At 37.2% G+C, this 18,609-nt stretch overlaps 1 protein-coding gene across 1 annotated transcript; it reads right to left on the reverse strand.

The window, feature by feature from the left end:
• Nucleotides 1–1,701: 1,701 nt before the first annotated feature.
• Nucleotides 1,702–13,195, reverse strand: cdhr1a (cadherin-related family member 1a). Its single transcript, XM_035663813.1, has 16 exons — nt 13,084–13,195; nt 12,413–12,558; nt 12,234–12,284; nt 12,044–12,133; nt 11,755–11,841; nt 10,956–11,072; nt 10,575–10,718; nt 9,792–9,870; nt 9,606–9,706; nt 9,016–9,219; nt 8,126–8,278; nt 7,842–8,006; nt 6,721–6,788; nt 4,414–4,642; nt 4,057–4,314; nt 1,702–2,262 (listed from the first exon to the last, which is right to left on the reverse strand). Exons 1-16 carry the CDS (start codon nt 13,193–13,195, stop codon nt 1,702–1,704), a joined length of 2,565 nt encoding a protein of 854 aa, XP_035519706.1.
• Between the last annotated feature and the right edge of the window lie 5,414 nt (nt 13,196–18,609).

An 18,609-nucleotide genomic window follows, 5' to 3' on the forward strand; every position in this document is an offset into this window, starting at 1 on the left:
ATGTTCTGATCCTGAATGGTTGTTGCTTGTTGTGATGAGATTGATGATGAGAGCGAGTTAAAATCTAAAATAAGTTTCAAAGGGCAGAACTTCCCTCCTGGTTGTCAATAATCCAACTACATATTCATGTAAAACTGACATCCTATTAAAGATGCACTGTTATAGATTAAACCTGTTAATGCAATCAGTAAATATATAATGTGATAATATATAACACTGACAGGAGCCACTTTACATGTAATGAGTATTTTTGTTGATGACACTTCTGTACTAAAAATAGAATCCAAGACTCTTGTGATGGAGTACTTGTAAGGGAGTATTTTCAAAGTCCGGTATTGATGTAAATACTTCCTCCCACCACTACTGAAATTACAAATGTGTTCTTTTATTAGTAGTAAAATCCTGACATGTGATTCAATAGCAACAGACACCAGTTGAAACAGACAAACCACTGCATGTACAGTAGTAAAGAAATGAAAAACAGTCCTTTAAAGGAGAACATAAACATATCGTGACTGTTGCGAAACAGGACTCTAAACAGTCCTTTACACCTGCGCAGTAGGACTAAAGATCTTCCTAACGTGATCCCTTTGGTTCTCTTCCCTCTGGCTGATCTCTTTAGTCAGTTCAAGTGTCATGAAATCTCTTGTAAGGAGCTTGGTTGGATCCCAAATAAACAGTTTTGTTGTTGCTTGTTGAAATCTGAATGACTTCATTCCCGACAAGGGATCTGGGTTGAGGAACTTTAAGCTACTAGTATGTCAACAAATGGTTCAAAAGGTGGGATTTATTTGACAAAATGACAGAAACTTAAATGAGATTTACCGAAGGTGTACTGTATAATATCTATTTGAGTAATTGTCTTAAAATTTCTTTCTCTTTTTTGGAACCAAAAGAGGATGTCGGGGAGGGTTGATTGTGTGTTGGTTGGGGATTTGTTTGGTTGTGTACTTGTTATTTGTTTAATACTGATACAAAGAATATAAAAAAGAAACTTGAAGAGAAAGAATCAATGAATCGTGAATTAAAGCTGAATGATACACATGACAGGAAGACATGACCATCACATGAAAATTACATTATTAATCCACAAAGAATTAAAATGTTACCCATTTCAGTGTATTTAATCTTTCTGAAAACACACACACACAACGCACACACACACACCACACACACACACACACACACACACCACAAACACTGTTAATGATTAAGTTTCAAAGTTCATTCTTGACCTCAGAAACATCAGAAAACACCCTCGCCTCAAGGTCCATTTAGTTGCGTTCTTGGTAGTGGTATTCTGGAGCTTTTGATCATATCACATGATCTTCATCATCTTCAAATTAAGTCTGCTCATTTGATATGTGAATGTTCAAAATATTTTTTTTTGTTCCAAATAAACTCCTGCACACTGTCTAACTTGCATTAATACATTTATTGGCAATGTTTTTAGAGCTAGACATTCACTTGGCAAACTCTCCTATGTACCTGTCTCATGTAACAGATGTGCAATGTTTTTAATCTGTTCCAAAAATCGAAAATTCAAAAAGTCCATTTGTCTATATGGCAACATGAGAAGACCTTAAAGTTCTGTGAAAAAATTGAAATTTGAACGGCTTCTTTTCCATGACAACTGGGCAGACCGGATCTGCTGCACGAAAGCTACTAAATGGATCTTGAGGTGAGATTTTTTTGTCACGATTAATGTTTCATCAACTTCTTCTGCTCTAGTCGCATCTTGAGCTCTGAAACCAGTGCTTTGTTCACAGTGTCCTGTCTGGTTATCACCTTCTTTTTAGGTCTGGGTGCCACTGTTGCTGAGACTGTGGGTACTGCCCACTGCCTCTCTCCTGGGATGTAGGGTGGTGGTGGAGGGGGCAGAGATGGAGCAGAAGGTGGCAGGGGCCAGTGTCTCACAACATTGGTGACATTGTTGTTATAGTTAACATTCTCCACAATGACTTCTATCTCCCGCTCTTCCTCTTCTCTGACTTCTTCTATTTTAAATTTCTCTCCGGGGGTTTCTGGTTTCTTGAAGGGGTTTTTGAAGACCCAGGCCTGCTGTTTCCGTGGCCTCCTCCTTACACGCCGGTTAGGCAGGATCCGGTTGGACTTTTTGTTGCGCATGAATGTTGCAGTGGAGATGATGACTGTGACTATGACCATGAGGCTAATGAAACCAGCAAGCATGCCTAGGATATGCAAGGGCTTGTTTCTACTCTGCATCAAAAATGATCCCAAAGGCCCCCCACTGAGTTGGGTCTGTAAAAGAGCACAGGGAGAGTTCACATCCATGGGACTGAAGTCATAGTCTGTCACACAAAGATTAACTTCTAAATATTGTCCCGTGTGTGTACTACATGTATTTATCCTTTGGCTAAAAATATGATGTGAGGTGCAAAATTTAAAACTCTATTATTATTTTCTATTATCATTGTCCTACTGTTTTATATTTTGTCAAGACAAGATCAGAGAGGTTGACTGGGAAACTAGCTGAGACCATCCAGCATCTGAGAATGAATATATAAATTCATGTGAAAAGGAAAAACCAGAACTAATTTGTTTATTTTGGTTGTGGTGTCATAATGTGAGTAGTAAATCAAAACATGGGAAAAAAGCCATGGGAACATGTTGAGAGGACAGTTTATATTGTGCTCCTGTACTCTTTTACAGACTTGTTCTACCACAAAAATCATTTTAAAATGTATTGCTGCAAATTCTTGGTACCACAGATTAAACACAATGGTTCTGCTGTGCTGATGATCTTAAGGCAAGCTTCATTTAATGCACAGGCCTCCTTGTTATCTTTCTGATCTTGCCCTGAGATTTTATTCGGGATTTTTTCACAGATTTCCAGTATATAAGAGTTGAAATGAAGATTGTCAGTGAAATCGCAAAGGTGACAAAGGTCAAACAAATTCCAAACACAGTCCCTGGACGTTTTCTTAGGCCCAAGAAGTACGAGAAAAATCTGGATTTGACCTGAAAACATGACAATTGCATTTGAATTACATTTTTTATGACTACAAATGTTTAATTGCAAAGCAAAAACTGGGTTATTTTGTAGAATATCTGCAACTCCACATAGAAATTGATCAGATAAACATTTAATCTAGATGTAAACTCATAGTAGGGAATGCTTGCAGATGTACAGAATATTTTAACTAAAAATGCAGCTCCCCTCTCAATAAAAAATTTGATTGCATTGCAATCATTGATAATTACTCACTGGGAATATGGAGGGAATGAGCAATCACTATATAGTCAGCGGACAAAGGAAATATTTATGTTCTGCAGTGCAGTGAATCTGTTTTTGCAGTTTGTTGTCCTGATGTGTCTGAGACCTATACTGTAAGTGTAAAATGTAAATTTCTATTTATTGTCTGATTACTGTTGAATTGAAATTAAGTGGTGCAAAGAAGTTACTCCAGGCTTTGTCAGAAAACATTTTCCAAGGATTACTGAAGAAATCTGAGGCACTCAAGAGGGTAGTGTTTTAAAAAGCCTTTAATATCTCATGGCTATTTCGTCATTGTAACAGTTTAATCCATTCAGCCCTTCATCATGGGAAATACAAATTGGGTGCCTTTGGACTGTTTCTTATACCTGTTGGTAAGTAGTCACATGATTAGTGTAGACCACTAAAGCCTGCGCAGGCAGTTGTGGCCCCAGCAGAAACAGCCTAAAGGCAGCCATTTTGTATTTGTACTGAAGGCCTGAATGGCTGAAATGCCCAGGCATGTTTTTAGATAATATGACTAAATAGCCATGGGATATTAAATTCTTTTTAAATCACTACCCTCTTGAGTGCATCAAATTTTTCAAAAATTTGACACTAGACTTTATTGGATAAAAAAGCTGAATTGTGAAAAAGTCTATATAATATGCATAACTTGTAGGTATACCTAAATCCAAGCAGCATAAGATATTAAATGATGATGGCATTTGTATCACAATCAAACCCTGAGAAACTATTGGTTGCAACTTTGCACACTTTTTCATGTATTTAAAGTAAAGTAAAAATCTGTCAAATGAATCATTCATTTATCAACTTACAGCTTCAGTAATGTCGATCTTGACGACTGCAGTGGTGCTGAAGGACGGCTGGCCTCGGTCCCGGGCCTGCACCACCAACGACCAGGTGCAGTATCTCTGCTTGGTGATGTTCTGAATAATGGCCATTGACTTGATGTAGGACTTGAGCATGATCTCCCCCGTGTCAGCGTTAATGTCAAAGATGTTGTTGTCTGGCTCTGCTTTCATGATGGCGTACTCGATAACATTGTTGGGTATTTCTGCATCATCGTCTACAGCCTGTGTAGAAGTTGATGTATTTAATTAAAAATGTAATGGTACTGATGTTATGGTTAAGTTTCATTTTATCAACATGGTAAATCATGATAGAGAAAATACCTCTATTTTCACTGGTGCTCCAATCACCATAGTCGTCTCGAGGAAGTTGTCATTGAATGCAGGCGGGTGATCATTCAGGTCCAGCACAGTCACAAAGACCTCAGCTAGGCTGTACTTTCCCTCTGCATCCTCTGCCTTCACATAGAAGTTATATTTGGACCTCACCTCCGCATCCAGGCTCGCCCACGGCTGGGTGTAGATGATCCCAGATGCAGACTGGATCAGGAACCTGTAAATGGTGATTTAGATTTAGTATTATTGTGTGTAAACATGTATTATCTTCTTAGGATGGGCTTACTAAGAACTGTCTATTTTCTGATGTGAGCATTTTGCTCAAGACCCCTTTTGTAGAGAGATGGATAACATCTCACACTCACATCTATATTTTCTCAATCATAGTGGGGGTTTGGGGCTTTAGATTTATTATTATTTTGGCTACTGATAACCCTAACCTATCCAACAGGACAATTAGGTGTAGAAAGTTAGCTTTTTCAAGCTGAACATATGGTAGATATACAATATGTACAAATATATTATATATGTTGGAAGGGAAAAATTTTTTGGAAAGTTCATTACAGGGTTTGAAAAGTAAAAAAAAAATTACAGGAACTTCTCAAACCAGATGTGTATGCTATGCAATGTTCTCAAACGTTTTTGCAAATATGTTCATTTATATTTTTTCTGAGCGTAAGATGAAGCAAAGTATAGCGATAGTAAACTGTTGTTCCTCAGATATTTTTAGTACGTCACTCTTAAAACCACAAATTTTCATTTTATTTCTGTGAACAAACAATGTTACACAATGCTAATCACCTCCTGGCTCTAGCTCTATACTAAACACACAGACATTGGAGTGTTGATCTTATCATCTAACTCTTAAAAAGAAAACAAATTCCCATAATGTCAATTCCTGTGTATTCCCATAATGTTGAACTATTAAAATATCACTTTACTGTCCTGTTCCAGTTAACTTTAGTCATGCAAGATTGAACTGTATACATATAGACCAAGATCAGAAATAGATTGTTTCACTGACTGACTGGTTTAGTTACCCTACAGTGACTTTGTGACGGTGCTAGGTAGTCAGAAGCAAAGAGCAGTCTATTTTCTCCTCCAATCCCATTATAGGATTAACAGACACAGGACGAGCAGGCACAGATCAGGAATACATGATCCTGTGTATGCTGAAGTATTCTACAAGATATCTTAAAAAAAAAGAGTGTAAAATGTGAAGGTATATTAGATTTTTGCAGATGCAGAACCGACAAATGTATTGCTTTATAACAAGTTCAAAGAGGCATTTTGGAGTAATCTAAGGTGACACAGTTTCCAAATGGTTTTTACCATTAATTAATCGCTACACAGCTCAGAATCTGTACTGAAAGGTCCAGATTCAGATTCAACATGTCCTTACTGACATACATCTGTCTGTTTACGTTGGCACTACACGTTACAGGTTCATGTTTACTTTGATTTACTGTTCTCAGTATTAGTATAGTAATTGTTTTGGTCCTCTAAGGCATGCAGATAGAAACGTGATTGAAATAACTATTTCTCAACAGTTGCAGTATTGATTGTCACAGTGTTGACATGTGGCACTAACATTGTACAACATCCAGGTGATCTTATGGACTCTATGAAATGCTTCATGAACGACAAGCTGTGGGTATATTATGACTAAGAGAAAACAGTAACCACTGAGCCCTTTTCTCAGAGGTTAGACCTCTCCTGGAAATCTAATAAAAATTGACTTCAGAGAAAATACCATCAAATCCTCTGAGGGACTACAGTGCTTAGGTGCAATACACAGTACCAAGTTCTAATATGAAAAACAAGTCTGCTGTCATATTTTTGTACAGCTTTCAGGCAGATGTGCTTTTCCTGTAGGTGGTTTTCATATTGTACACCAGTTTACAATTAAAATACAACATTCAGATCACTTTCGTGAGGTCTGAATGTATACTGCTGACTCAGGGAGTAAACTGCTTATAATGTTGTGTAAGCATTTTTTATGTTTTAATTCTCATTTGCTGGAACTACACAAGGACCAATGAAGGAGTGGCCTGACAGTATCTGTACTTTCTTCTTCTTGTCCATAATAAAATAATCTTACCCCATGCCATTGAGATTTTAGATAAGATAATAAGATAATGCTGTTCAAGCAGTGATAAGATAATGTCAGTCACTGAATGTGTGGAGGTGTACAACTATAAAGGATGAGAGGAATTTTAAGCTGGTGCTGAGCCACCTCCTGTTTTACCCTCTCCCCTCGACAAAACTCATCTTAAGTTATATTCTTGTACTCACAAGTCAGCCCCTGATCCGTAGATAGAGTACTTCACTTCCCCCCAAGGCCCTGAGTCTGGGTCTGTTGCCTGTAAACAAACAGAAAGGAGAAAGAAATATGTTGTGAGTTTGGTTTCATGGCCAGTTCAAGATAACTATCACAGTCAGGGTAATCTGCAGTTCCTCTTAAGAAGTTTAGTGCAACATTCATCGTCAGACTAGTGAACACTGTGTGTGTCCTACCTTTACCTTCTACCTCAGATAAACTTCAAAACATTGGTTAGATTTGTTTGTAACTCTTTCAAGTGAAGGAGAAAAAGAGAAAAACTCTACGCCACCATGGACTCAGTAAACTGAATGAATCTGTGCTGGATTGAAGCATGATGTTACAGGGGTCAGCTATAAAAAGACTGACTTTTGATGTCATAGGAACATCATCATCATGGGCATCAGCTAATCTGTCTGTCGCTGCAGGGATGCCTGTTCGTTGTCTCCATGTGTCCAAGGTCACTTGTCGGCTGTTCTTTTATCTGATTGAAATTGCCTGGGATAAAGGAAATGAGCCTCTGTGGTGTTCACGCAAGGGCAGGATTTATTAGTGAGCCTCCCTGTTGCTCTGAGCCTCTGCAGGGTGTTGATATGAACCGACAAGGGCGAAGGATGAGATAATCCCAAAAAAATCTATCTATCTATCTATCTTATCTATTATCTATCTAGTCTATCTATCTATCTTAATCTATTATCTTATCTATCTATCTATCTATTATCTATCTATTATCTATTTCCTATCTATTCTTCTTCTTTCATTTCTTTCTTTCTACATGGCCTTAAAAGTGTTCATGTTATGTTTGCACATATTTTTGTGCTGCAGCTGCATGTGCTACTAAGCATTAGGGGAAAGAAATCTGGGAATTTGGTGTTACACAACAAAATGAAAGTGATAGCCATCTGGCAGCTTACCTCGCCTAGCTTTTATCTACATGTTTTCACATATTATCCCAACCCCCATCGCCCAAAAAGTCTACATTTAGGGAATTAATGGCCCTCTTGGCCATTTTGTTCAAATCAGCATTCCTCTTTAGTTCCGAGTGACGTACATTGGTGATGGCATGTATTTTTAGACAGGATGAAGGCTCGCTCACCGTGACTGACACCACATTGGAGCCACCGGGTGAGTTTTCTGGAATTCTGGCAATGTAGTAATCGGAGGAGAATTTGGGAGCGTTGTCATTGGTGTCCAGGAGGTGAATGACAATGTCTGCCGTGGAACTGAATCTCTCAGGCGTATCAATCTCAACTGCGAGTAGCTAAAGAGGAGAAAGATTTGAAACAAATCAATGAAATAGGGCAATGTGCAATAGATTCAGGTACTATTTCTTGAGAAATATGTGTGAAATTTAATCACATTTCAATCTACTGTGGTAACCTTGTATGTAAGAAAATGGTGTTTCTCATAGTCCATGGCAGCAGAGTCTTCTACTAAGATTGTGACTTGGGCTTCATTGAGAACAGTCTGAGGGACGACTCTTAGCATCCTCCCTGGTCCGATCAGTCTCAGATTGAATTTAGCATTTGCACCCTGGAAGAGCACAACCTCATCATCATATTACAGATTCAGAATGTCTCATTAATGAAAATGACAGTTGTTATGTTATACATGCATGGACCTATTTCTAGTAATCTGCATTTGTTACAGACATACAGTATAATCCATGTAGTATATAGTCCATTCAATCAATATAAAAGCTTTGTGTATTTCATTATTACAGTAATGTATGAGAAATCAATAGGATATCACTGGCAGCTGTAATATTCTTGGTGAAACATCATATCTCTGGACAAAGAGAGCTCGTCCTGATGTTGTAACAGTATTATCAGAGAATACATTTGGACAGCCATTTGGATGAGGCTCATACCAGGAGCTGGAAACACACAGAGACTTGCATAAGCTGACAAATGCCATAGTTAGGGAGTAGCTTTTAATTTGTGTTGTAATTTTAAAAGGATTGTCTGTGATAATAGCAGGCTTAAATTCATTTAGTAGACAGAAAGGCAGACACCAGCCTGAACACAATGTTGTGTCACATGAATTGTTAGATAACAATGTAATTTGGTTGGAAAATGAGTGTTATTACATAATAACAATCACTGTTCCTCTCTTCTGGTTAACTGAGGCAGCTTTCAATGGCAATAATACTCTATCTAAAGGATGATACCTGCTCAGTAAAACATCACTGAAAATAGCTACTGGATTATTTTCATGCTAATCACAGTCAGTGTATGAGAAAATATGGAAGAAAATAATGGTCTCCCCACCTGATCAGAGTCATTGACAGTGATTTTTAGACCCCGGAGTATCTCTCCCTCTGGTGGATGCTCATACATGGTCAACTCAAACATGTTTTGTGGGCCGTTCTCTCCATAGAAAGTAGGTGGATTATTGTTCAGGTCCACCACACGGATCACCACTGTGGTCACCCCATAGTCCATGAGTCTGCCTTCTGGACTTACTTCTGATGCCTGGACACAGGTGGGAAAATATATTAGCCCACATTTATCACTTCTGTGAACAGTAGATGACCCTGAAGGAAATTTTACCCAAGTTTCACCAGATCAGTTTTACTTTTTTAATTTTAACCAGTTAAAAAAGTTCAGGCAGTATATAATAGGTTATTTAATAAAATCTATTTTGCTTTACATGATTGTTTGATCCATTGTTTATTCCCTTTATGAATATACAATGATTAAAGGCTATAAAATGTTTATAGCTGTACATTCTTTCATACAGGCAAAATTCAGGCTTTGATTGGAAACGTGGTGTGACTTGTGACAGTGATGCTGAAGAGCATGTAAGTCTGGCCCCCTTTTTTACAGTTAACAGAATGAATTATTCCATTGCAACTTACCCTGACTTTAATGTTAAAGATTTCTCTCTTCAGATACATGGGGAGACTCAGCAGGGTGATACAACCGCTTGTTTTATTGACGTGAAAAACACCATCGTCGCCTGGAAAGAAAAGCAACAGACAGACCTATGAGCATTTTAGCTTTATTTTAAAATCATTTTAATTTTCTTTGTGCAAAATGCTTACCATCGTCAAATGAATAATGGATTGGATTTGGGTTTCCCACATCACCATCTTTGGCTACAACAGTGAATATTTCAGATCCCTGTCAGGCAAGAAAAGAAAAGAAAAGGGATTTAATAGTGCAACAAGATTGATAATTGGATGTATAAGTGATTAACCAGGATATATTACCTGTTATTACCACAAGTTATTCATATTTCGCCAGTTACTGATACTTTTAAATTTAAAGACCTTATTTGTTCTGCCAATAAACAACTCTAAAATGTCACTTCTCACATGATGTAACTCAGTATTTGGTTGCATCACATTGTTAAAAAAACTGATGATATGTTAAAATTTTACAAAATGAAGCAGGAATCTTAATTAAGTCACCCTGCAGTCAAATACCACAAAAATCTATCTCCACCAAGTCTTCAAAGGTGCATTAAAATGTCATTGTCCTAATTATTCCCTTTTGGATGAAAGTGAGAATGTGTAATCTCTCTCCTCTGATGCGCTACTACAGTGACATTTTGCGACTCATAGATAATGTGGCTTTCCTGCTGTGAGAAGGCATTCCTGTAAAATGCCAGAAATCAAAGCTGTGTGATATGAGATACTGCTATCTTATCTTTTCATGGTTATTACTTATACTGTGAGTATAGAAAATGACCTGCATTTACTATTAGGTTACCATGTGATGTTCATTAACGTAATACAGCATTGTAACTTTATTGTTATACAAAAGAAATGTCATGTCAAATGCAGTCGAAGCAGAATGTTGCTAAAGGATATTTTCATACTTACTGGCACTGAGACTTCATAAACATAGGCAAAATATGGTGTCCCAATAAAAGATGGCGGGGTGTCCTGTGCATCGATCACATTGATTGTCAGGGTAGCAGAAGATGACATAAACTGCTCTTTGCCATTCAAATTACCACCACCATCCTGCAAAAAAAGTAATACACACTTACATTTTAAAAAGACAGTTTTTCTCTATAAGTTGGCTCACATTTTAAAGGAGGGATCTTTTTCATATACAGGGTTTATTTTAGGCGCCCTGTGAAGTTAGTAAACTAACAAATTTATGTTGCACTAGCAACTTCACAAGGTACCTTTAAACTGAAAATGAAAGTAAATTATTGGATGACAAAAACATTTAATGAGTTTTGATATACCCATTACCTTTGCAATGACAGTGACAAAGAGTGTCTTTGTTTTCTCATAGTCCAACATTTCCCCAGATTTGATACGAAGGACACCACTATGTCTGTCAATGGCAAATAAAGTGGCCTGAGGATTCTGTAACAGAGGACAGGACAGAAGCAGGATTTTAAAAGCACACTCAGAGACACATTTTAGGTCACATGAATCAAAGCCTGTCACTGAAAACCCATTTACAACCACTCACGTGACATATCATGAAAAGTGGTCAGATGGCTGCATGAAAACACTCAGTAGCCACTTGAATTAGGCCACATCTTGTTGAAGTATATTTATTTGTCCATCTGGATGTAAAGAGCCCATATGCTCAAGGACAGCGCAGGCAGGTGAAAGCTGGTGTGTCCAGATGTGCACTGCCTCACTCGTAACTCCACGCCAACTGTTCTTTGGTCCTAATAGTCCAAAGTGCAAACTAACATTCCCTGCCAGCCCCTGCCAAAGCAGCCCTCTAAGCCTCCAATACCTGACACAAATGTAATTGTGATTTAATCCCCATTCTCATAACCACACAAGCATATTCATGCACATGCACAAATACACACAGGAGCATTGGAAAATCTAACTGATGTTAACCTCGTTATCAGGACATTTTACATTAATTCCATCAGATGCAGATTAACATGAACGGGTCAGCTTTAGAGCATTTTTAAATGTTTCGTCTGTATATATATTTTTTTATTTATATACTGTATTCATTTATTGCAGAAGTTAGAGTAGATGAAATGTGAGTGGGCAGTATTGTTCTACTGCCAAGTGATACCTGGAGGTAGTAGGTGACTGAGCCACCTGAGCCTGTGTCCTTATCCACTGCATTGGCTTTGTAGATGCTGCTGCCAGACACAGTAGTCTAAAATGAGCAACACAGAAAAAAATTCAGGTCACAACATATAGAGCTCAAAAATAAATGATACAACACATATTAACTTTCATATTTTTACAGTAATATGCTGTCCTTTTTAAGTTTATATGGAGATACTGACACTTAGATTTTGATTTAAATTTTCAAGGTTTTTATGGTTCATAAAGCATATGCTTATGGCTTAACTTACTTCCAGTACATCAATGATTGCCGGCATGTTTTGGAATTCAGGTTTTTCATCATTTGCATCCATTACAAATATTGTGACTCTTTCCACAACCTAAGAAGAAGAAGTAGAAGAAGAAGAAGTGTTTAACACATTCATGATTCATTATAAGGAATTAAATGGTATAATCACACACTGAACTGGATGTTGATACCTTGCTTTGCCCATCTGTGATGCTGACAAGAACGTCAATAGAATCTTGTTTCTGAGCAGAGATGGAAAACAAGTTAATATGAAGAAATACACAATGAAAAAAAGTTCTTTAATTGTTAGCTAAATTGACCATTCCTCTACCCTAATGTCCTTCTGAGGCCTATGCAAGGTTAAGTTTACCTCTCTGTCCAACTTTTCCACCAATGTGATGTTTCCAGATATGGGGTCGACCCTGAAGTATTCCTGGGATCCTGGATCAAAGGAAAGGCCATACCTCACCTCCTGACCTTCAGGGTCTGTGCCATTGAGACTATAGATCTGTGTACCTAAACGAAAACATTTTAATTTAGTTAACTTAGCCTCAGCAGTTGGCTGGTTAGACATATTTGGAAAAGTGGAAACCTACATTTTAGACAAAACATTTTTATATACAATCCTTTTCCAAATTAGAAATTAAAGGTTAAAAGAACACTTTATAAAACTGGTTCCAAATACAAGATGAAGCAGCTTCTAATAAGTAATCAAGGAGGGCAGTTCACCCATTGTTTGGGGAAAAACTGCTGTGGAACAAAAATGACTGAGACACAGTAGACTTATAAGTACCCTGACTGATGGAAGGTGTTGAGGGACAGCTGCACCACATTCACAGCCAGCAAACTGTCCCTCACATCAACAGGTGGCACCATCAGATGAGCATGTTAGTGGGAGTACTAACATGCCACACAACATCTGTTCATCTATCAAAGTCTATTTAACATCCTGGACAAAACATTCAATTTTGTTGATTGGTTGCTCCACCAGACTATTAGCTGTCCACACTAAATGTCCTGTATGTCAGAGGTTGAGCTCACCGACAGCCGTGTCCTCTGAAAGGCTGAACAGTGCCAGGTTCCCATTTTGGCTGTAAGGTCCATTGTCGTAGAAATATGGGGCAAAGTCTGCTTGCGCTGAGGACAGAGGCATAAAAACCACCATTAAATGCTTGAAAGTTTGATGTTATTCAGCTTAAAGTGAAACTGTGAAACTGTGTAACTTCGGAAAGAAGAAATAAGACACCCTTAATCAGTTTAGTACACTCAATGGTTTTGCTGCAACAGCCCTAATTGGTCTGGTATGACCAGTAGCTTATGGTGGCTAATGTTTGCTAATGTTAGCTAACTTATGCTAGATATAGCTGTAATGTATGTTACATTACTGAATCAGTTTCTGCTCTTCTTCTGCTACTATTACACTATGTTTAAGCATTTACTACACTTACGCCCCCTGCTTTCTCGGTCACTTTGACTGGGATTACTGGTGAGTTACGTGAACTCGCTAAGATACCTTTGCTATACATAGACCTGAGATTTCTGGTTGTAGACATAATGCTGTTTTTATTTGTCATTGGAATACTCTGTTTTTAAATACCAAAACCAAAATCATATTTTCATATCTCTAATAGCAAATAACCAGGTTAGGACAGAATATTATTGAATTAAAAACAGAATACAATCCAGTTATAAACTCAGAAACATTTACAGTCATCAACCCAGAAGCTCTCAAATGTATCTGAACAGCGTTCACCATCTGACCACAGGAACACTTAAGCACTGTAAGCAGAGAATTAAGAGGTGAAACTTACCAAAGCAGGCATGCACAAACACAAAAACCAGTGGCAAATGTAATATCTTTACATTCTTCATCCTAAAAAATCAAGTCATGAAATCGCACCATGAAGACGGCTCCGTCGAAAGTCCTGTACATGAGATGCAGCTCTCAGGGTGTTCGTGGGCGACTGGAGAAGGCTAAAGGCAGATGCTCACATGCTAATCCAATGACACATCTTAAGAGTTAGGGGCCCTTCAGTCCAACTGTGATTCTTCAACCACCACTTCACATGAGATTGCTCTGTCTGCAGGGCAAACAAAACAAGGATATACCGCTGCTTTGCAGATGATGGACAGGTATACATTGTTGTTTTTTATGAACAGCTTTCATTTAGCTATACCACAACTAATACATAAATATGCAATTTTCTTATCATGTCTAAATAGACAGAATTGTCTAAAGGTATGAAAGCTAAACTGTAAAAATATCTTTCCAAATGTCAAATTATACTTTTCAGTTAGTGTTTCAATACTGTTCTTTTTTTTGCAATGAATACTTAAAAACCTCACATCTATCAGGATATAAACTTAAATAATAATAAAATAAAATAAAATAAATGTGAAACTGTAATTTAACTGTTTAATATTTTGCTTGTGTTAACATTTGGATTATGTTATGTGTTAACAGCTGCACAGTCTATATCGAATTGTAACTAATAGAAAGTGCGTTACTCCTTTATAAATGAGAATTCTGTTTTAAACATAACTTCTACATAAAGTGCTGTGACTAGCTCTGATGTGGGATTAGAACAATGCAGAATCTATACCATGATATTGGTCAGTGTTTTACCCATATTGTATACAGTGCCATCTGCTATGCACTCAACAACCATCTGTTGGAAGAAAAAGAAACTCCACTATTTACTCAATTAATAGGATAATCATAAAACAGAGGATGATGTAGATGACAGCAGTGAATGATCTGCTGAGATTATAGCTCCTGATGGATGTTATAGTACAAATCATGAAATTAATCTGTGGACTGATGACATGAGTTCTAAATATATGATAATGACAAACAAGGCACGATGACTCAGGGTTTTATTTTACATGCAATGTTTTTTGTTGGGTTGTATATTTCTTGTGTCAACTATGTGTAGTGTATCTTCAATTAAAAACCCCACTGATTAACTTAATGTCTTTCTGGGAGTTTTTGAATGGTATTTTGGGCACAGAGGCTGGCTAATCTTCTTGTCTGATAATCTTATTTACCACCCACAGTTAAACTCTTGTAAACAAATGTTATATAATATTAACCCAGTGGGTCTCTATTTTACTAGAATGATCTTTCTACAAACACCAACCAATCGATAGATTACTCTGTCTTCAAATTTATAAGTTACATTTTTAAAATGCTTTTCATTACTCCACACAAAATAATTGGTGAATACATTTAAAGTGTCTTAAATGAGCCAGTTATCCTCTTTCTTTGCCTCTTAAACATACAGTTATTACATCCAAAATAATGTGTTACTACCTACAGTATTTTAAATATCTAGTACTACACAGGACACAGATGCTGTAAAAAATCATTATAGCTGGAATATTTTGCCATTCCTGTTGAAATAATAATATGTCATGTACACAAACAAAACAATTATATGCCTACGCAAACCATTAATACATGTTGCATGCAAGGGGATTTACACACATGAGTAAACCTTTTACAGTCCATTCTCATACTGAAATTAAATCTACTTTATAATCTGAGTGGTTCTAGTAGAGTGTACAGTATATTGCATGAGCTCAGTGGCTGCTTGGTGCATGAATTTTGCTTTTAGAAAACTGTAAGTTGGCCCACACACACACACACACATACAGACAGACAGACAGACTAACTCAGTTTTAGGAACACCAGTGTATGATTTAAGTTCAGTGACCTCTTGCAGCAGACAAATTCCCTGCATGTACAATGAAACCTTTGTCCAGAAGGCATGTATTCATAGGCACATCAATAATTTTTATGCACTTTGAAGCATAACTTTAACACAATGGCCACATACTCAGTGGAAAAGATCACCTGACAGGTTACTTTTGTATGTTGTTGGTCAAGGCCGTGGCTCCACCTTTAATTCTCATGGTCCTGGCAGATGGCTGGCCTAAAGATTAACCCACTGTGCTCTAATCTCTCCTCATCTTGTAATGCACAGAGCCTGTCTGTGGTCACAGTCTCCATCAGACATAAATGTAAAGCACAATTACACACATAATGTTGCTAGAAGCAACCATAGAGTCGACTAGGGGGCATGTTGTGTGCAACATAGCGTGAGTTCAAAAACAGATGATGTGTCATCAGCTGTCATAGCGAACCTTTGTTTTAAATGGTTAAACCTTCAGATGTGTGTCAGTGCATGCATTCTATAATAAAAACCTGTCACTGAAGCTTATACGCGCAAGTGTCTACGCAATGATCACTGTATAAAAAAATCATATGGATAAAAGCTCACTGCTCATCTGTAGTCATCTTCTTAGTTTCTAATCCTGTGCCTTCAATCACAGTGGCACATGCTGACCTCTTTGTTCTTGTTCGGGACAGAGCCATTAGGCTGCCCACAGGGAAATTTCAGGAAGATGCTTATCACTTCAGCTTGCTGTTGCATGTGCATCATTTCATTTGGATTACTGTCATCAATAAACAAGGCCAAACCTACTGTCCAAATAGGCTCAGTGTATGTTTGTATCACTATAAATCAGCCAGAGACATGACTGTGCAATGTCTCAAATCATGCTGTGCCTTGACCAGATCGGCCACTTCAGTCATGGTCCTGCTTTAAAAGGATATCACCCTTAAAGGATTTAGCATCCACATGAAAACAAACACAATTCAAGGAATCAAGAGGCAGAGGATGAAACATAGTAGATACTAATAGGTTTTCTCTTTTCTACATCATGAGACAATCATAAATAAAGAGCACAGGTCATCTTTCTGTGGGAGGAAAAAAGACATCAAGGATGTTTTGCAACAACATCAACCAGCTCGACGTCTCAGATCAACCGGCACCTGTATGCTTTTTGTTCCTAGAATTAAATCTGAACATGGTTAGCCTGCTTTTAGCTGCTGTAAATATATGGAACACATTTCAAGAAGATCTCAGACTGGATTAACCATGGACTTGTGCTTTAGACCTGCGGCATTAGTTGTATTATTTCACTTCTTTTATTTTTTAATCTCAGTATTTCATTATCTTTTCTTTTTAAGTTTGCTTTGTCATTATCCCATCTTCTTTTTTATTTCAGTGTCTACCTCCATCAGACCAATTATCAGGTACTTATTGGGATGGTTAATAATAAAAAGCCTTCAATAAATATGGGATTGTACATTATAAAAAAATAAATAAAAAAGTTAGTAAAAATAAATGTGATTAAACTAAAGGAAAAACAAACAAAAAAACTATTTTGGACCATATTTGGTCAGTTCATTTATCATAACAAAATAATAGTTAAAGCCTTAAAATATATTTTATCTTCAAATGATGTGTAATTATATGAGAAAATGTTTTCCTCAGCAACCGTTGGGTTTACTGTGTATGATTACATTATGTCATTGAAGTTTAGAGCACGTTTTTTGGCCACTTATCAAAAAGCGATGTTGACAGAGAAAGCTGCAAAATTAGTTTGGCTCCAGTCCTGTACATGTCTCTGAAACGTGAGGGTCCATGTCAAATGAACATGTTGACTACCAAATAACAGTTTATCACTAAGACATCAAGAACATTTTGGATTACAAGAATCCCAAGTATTCCAAAAATACACCCATATCAAAAGTATCATTATATCAGTCTTATATTTCCATTTCCTGACAATGTATTCTCCAGCTGTTTGCAGAGTATTGGTAAAATGTTTCATTCCAAATATTTATTTTTGGAGCGATCAGAACAAAATACTTCCTTGGTAAATCCTTTTTTCTTCCTGTGCTCACTTTTGATTTACTAGGTCAAAAATAGAAAGGGAAACTTTGAATCATTTGTAGCCCACAGTACTTGTGTCAACACAGGATCACTCTGTCTGTTAGAGCACCTGTTGTCAAGATACCCAATTCAGCTTTACCATTTTGGATTATTATTAATAATCTCTAGTGTGGTTTGCCAAGGGCAGAGGTTCGCTTTTAGTCCAGGTCCACTCTAAAACTAGGTCACTCCTTTAATCTCTCCATGTGGAGTATACTGTAGGTTAACAGCCTTTTCATTTCATAAACCTCAGAGAGTGCTAGCAGATAGAATACACAGTCATAAATAATATAAAATCCTAAAAGATATGACATACTACTTCTGCAGGAATCATCATGGGCTGAGATAACTGTTAAAAGCAGTCAGTTGAAGTGGTAAGATAATTTATGAACATGCTAGTCTTGTATTATGGGTCTTTGGACTACAGGTGGGAACCTTATGATACACCATAAAGAAATAAAACATAATGGCTGCAAGTAAAATAAATGCATAGTTTAAATACAGACACATGATATAAAAAAGTATGTTAACATAGACAATCTGAAAGACATTTTTAAAGATTAACAAACTACCCTTTTATTAAAAACAAACCTAAACTATTGTTCATAATGTTTCTCACACCAATCAGCTATAACATTATGACCACTGAAGGGTGAAGTGAATAACACTGATTATCTGGTTATCATGGCACCTGTCAGTGGGTGGGATATATTAGGCAGCAAGTGAACATTTTGTCCTCAAAGTTGATGTGTTAGAAGCAGGAAAAATGGGCAGCGTGAGGATT

Source organism: Morone saxatilis, unplaced genomic scaffold, assembly GCF_004916995.1.
Source record: "Morone saxatilis isolate NCDOM2014 unplaced genomic scaffold, NCSU_SB_2.0 Contig19, whole genome shotgun sequence".
Taxonomy (NCBI): Eukaryota; Metazoa; Chordata; class Actinopteri; family Moronidae; genus Morone; species Morone saxatilis.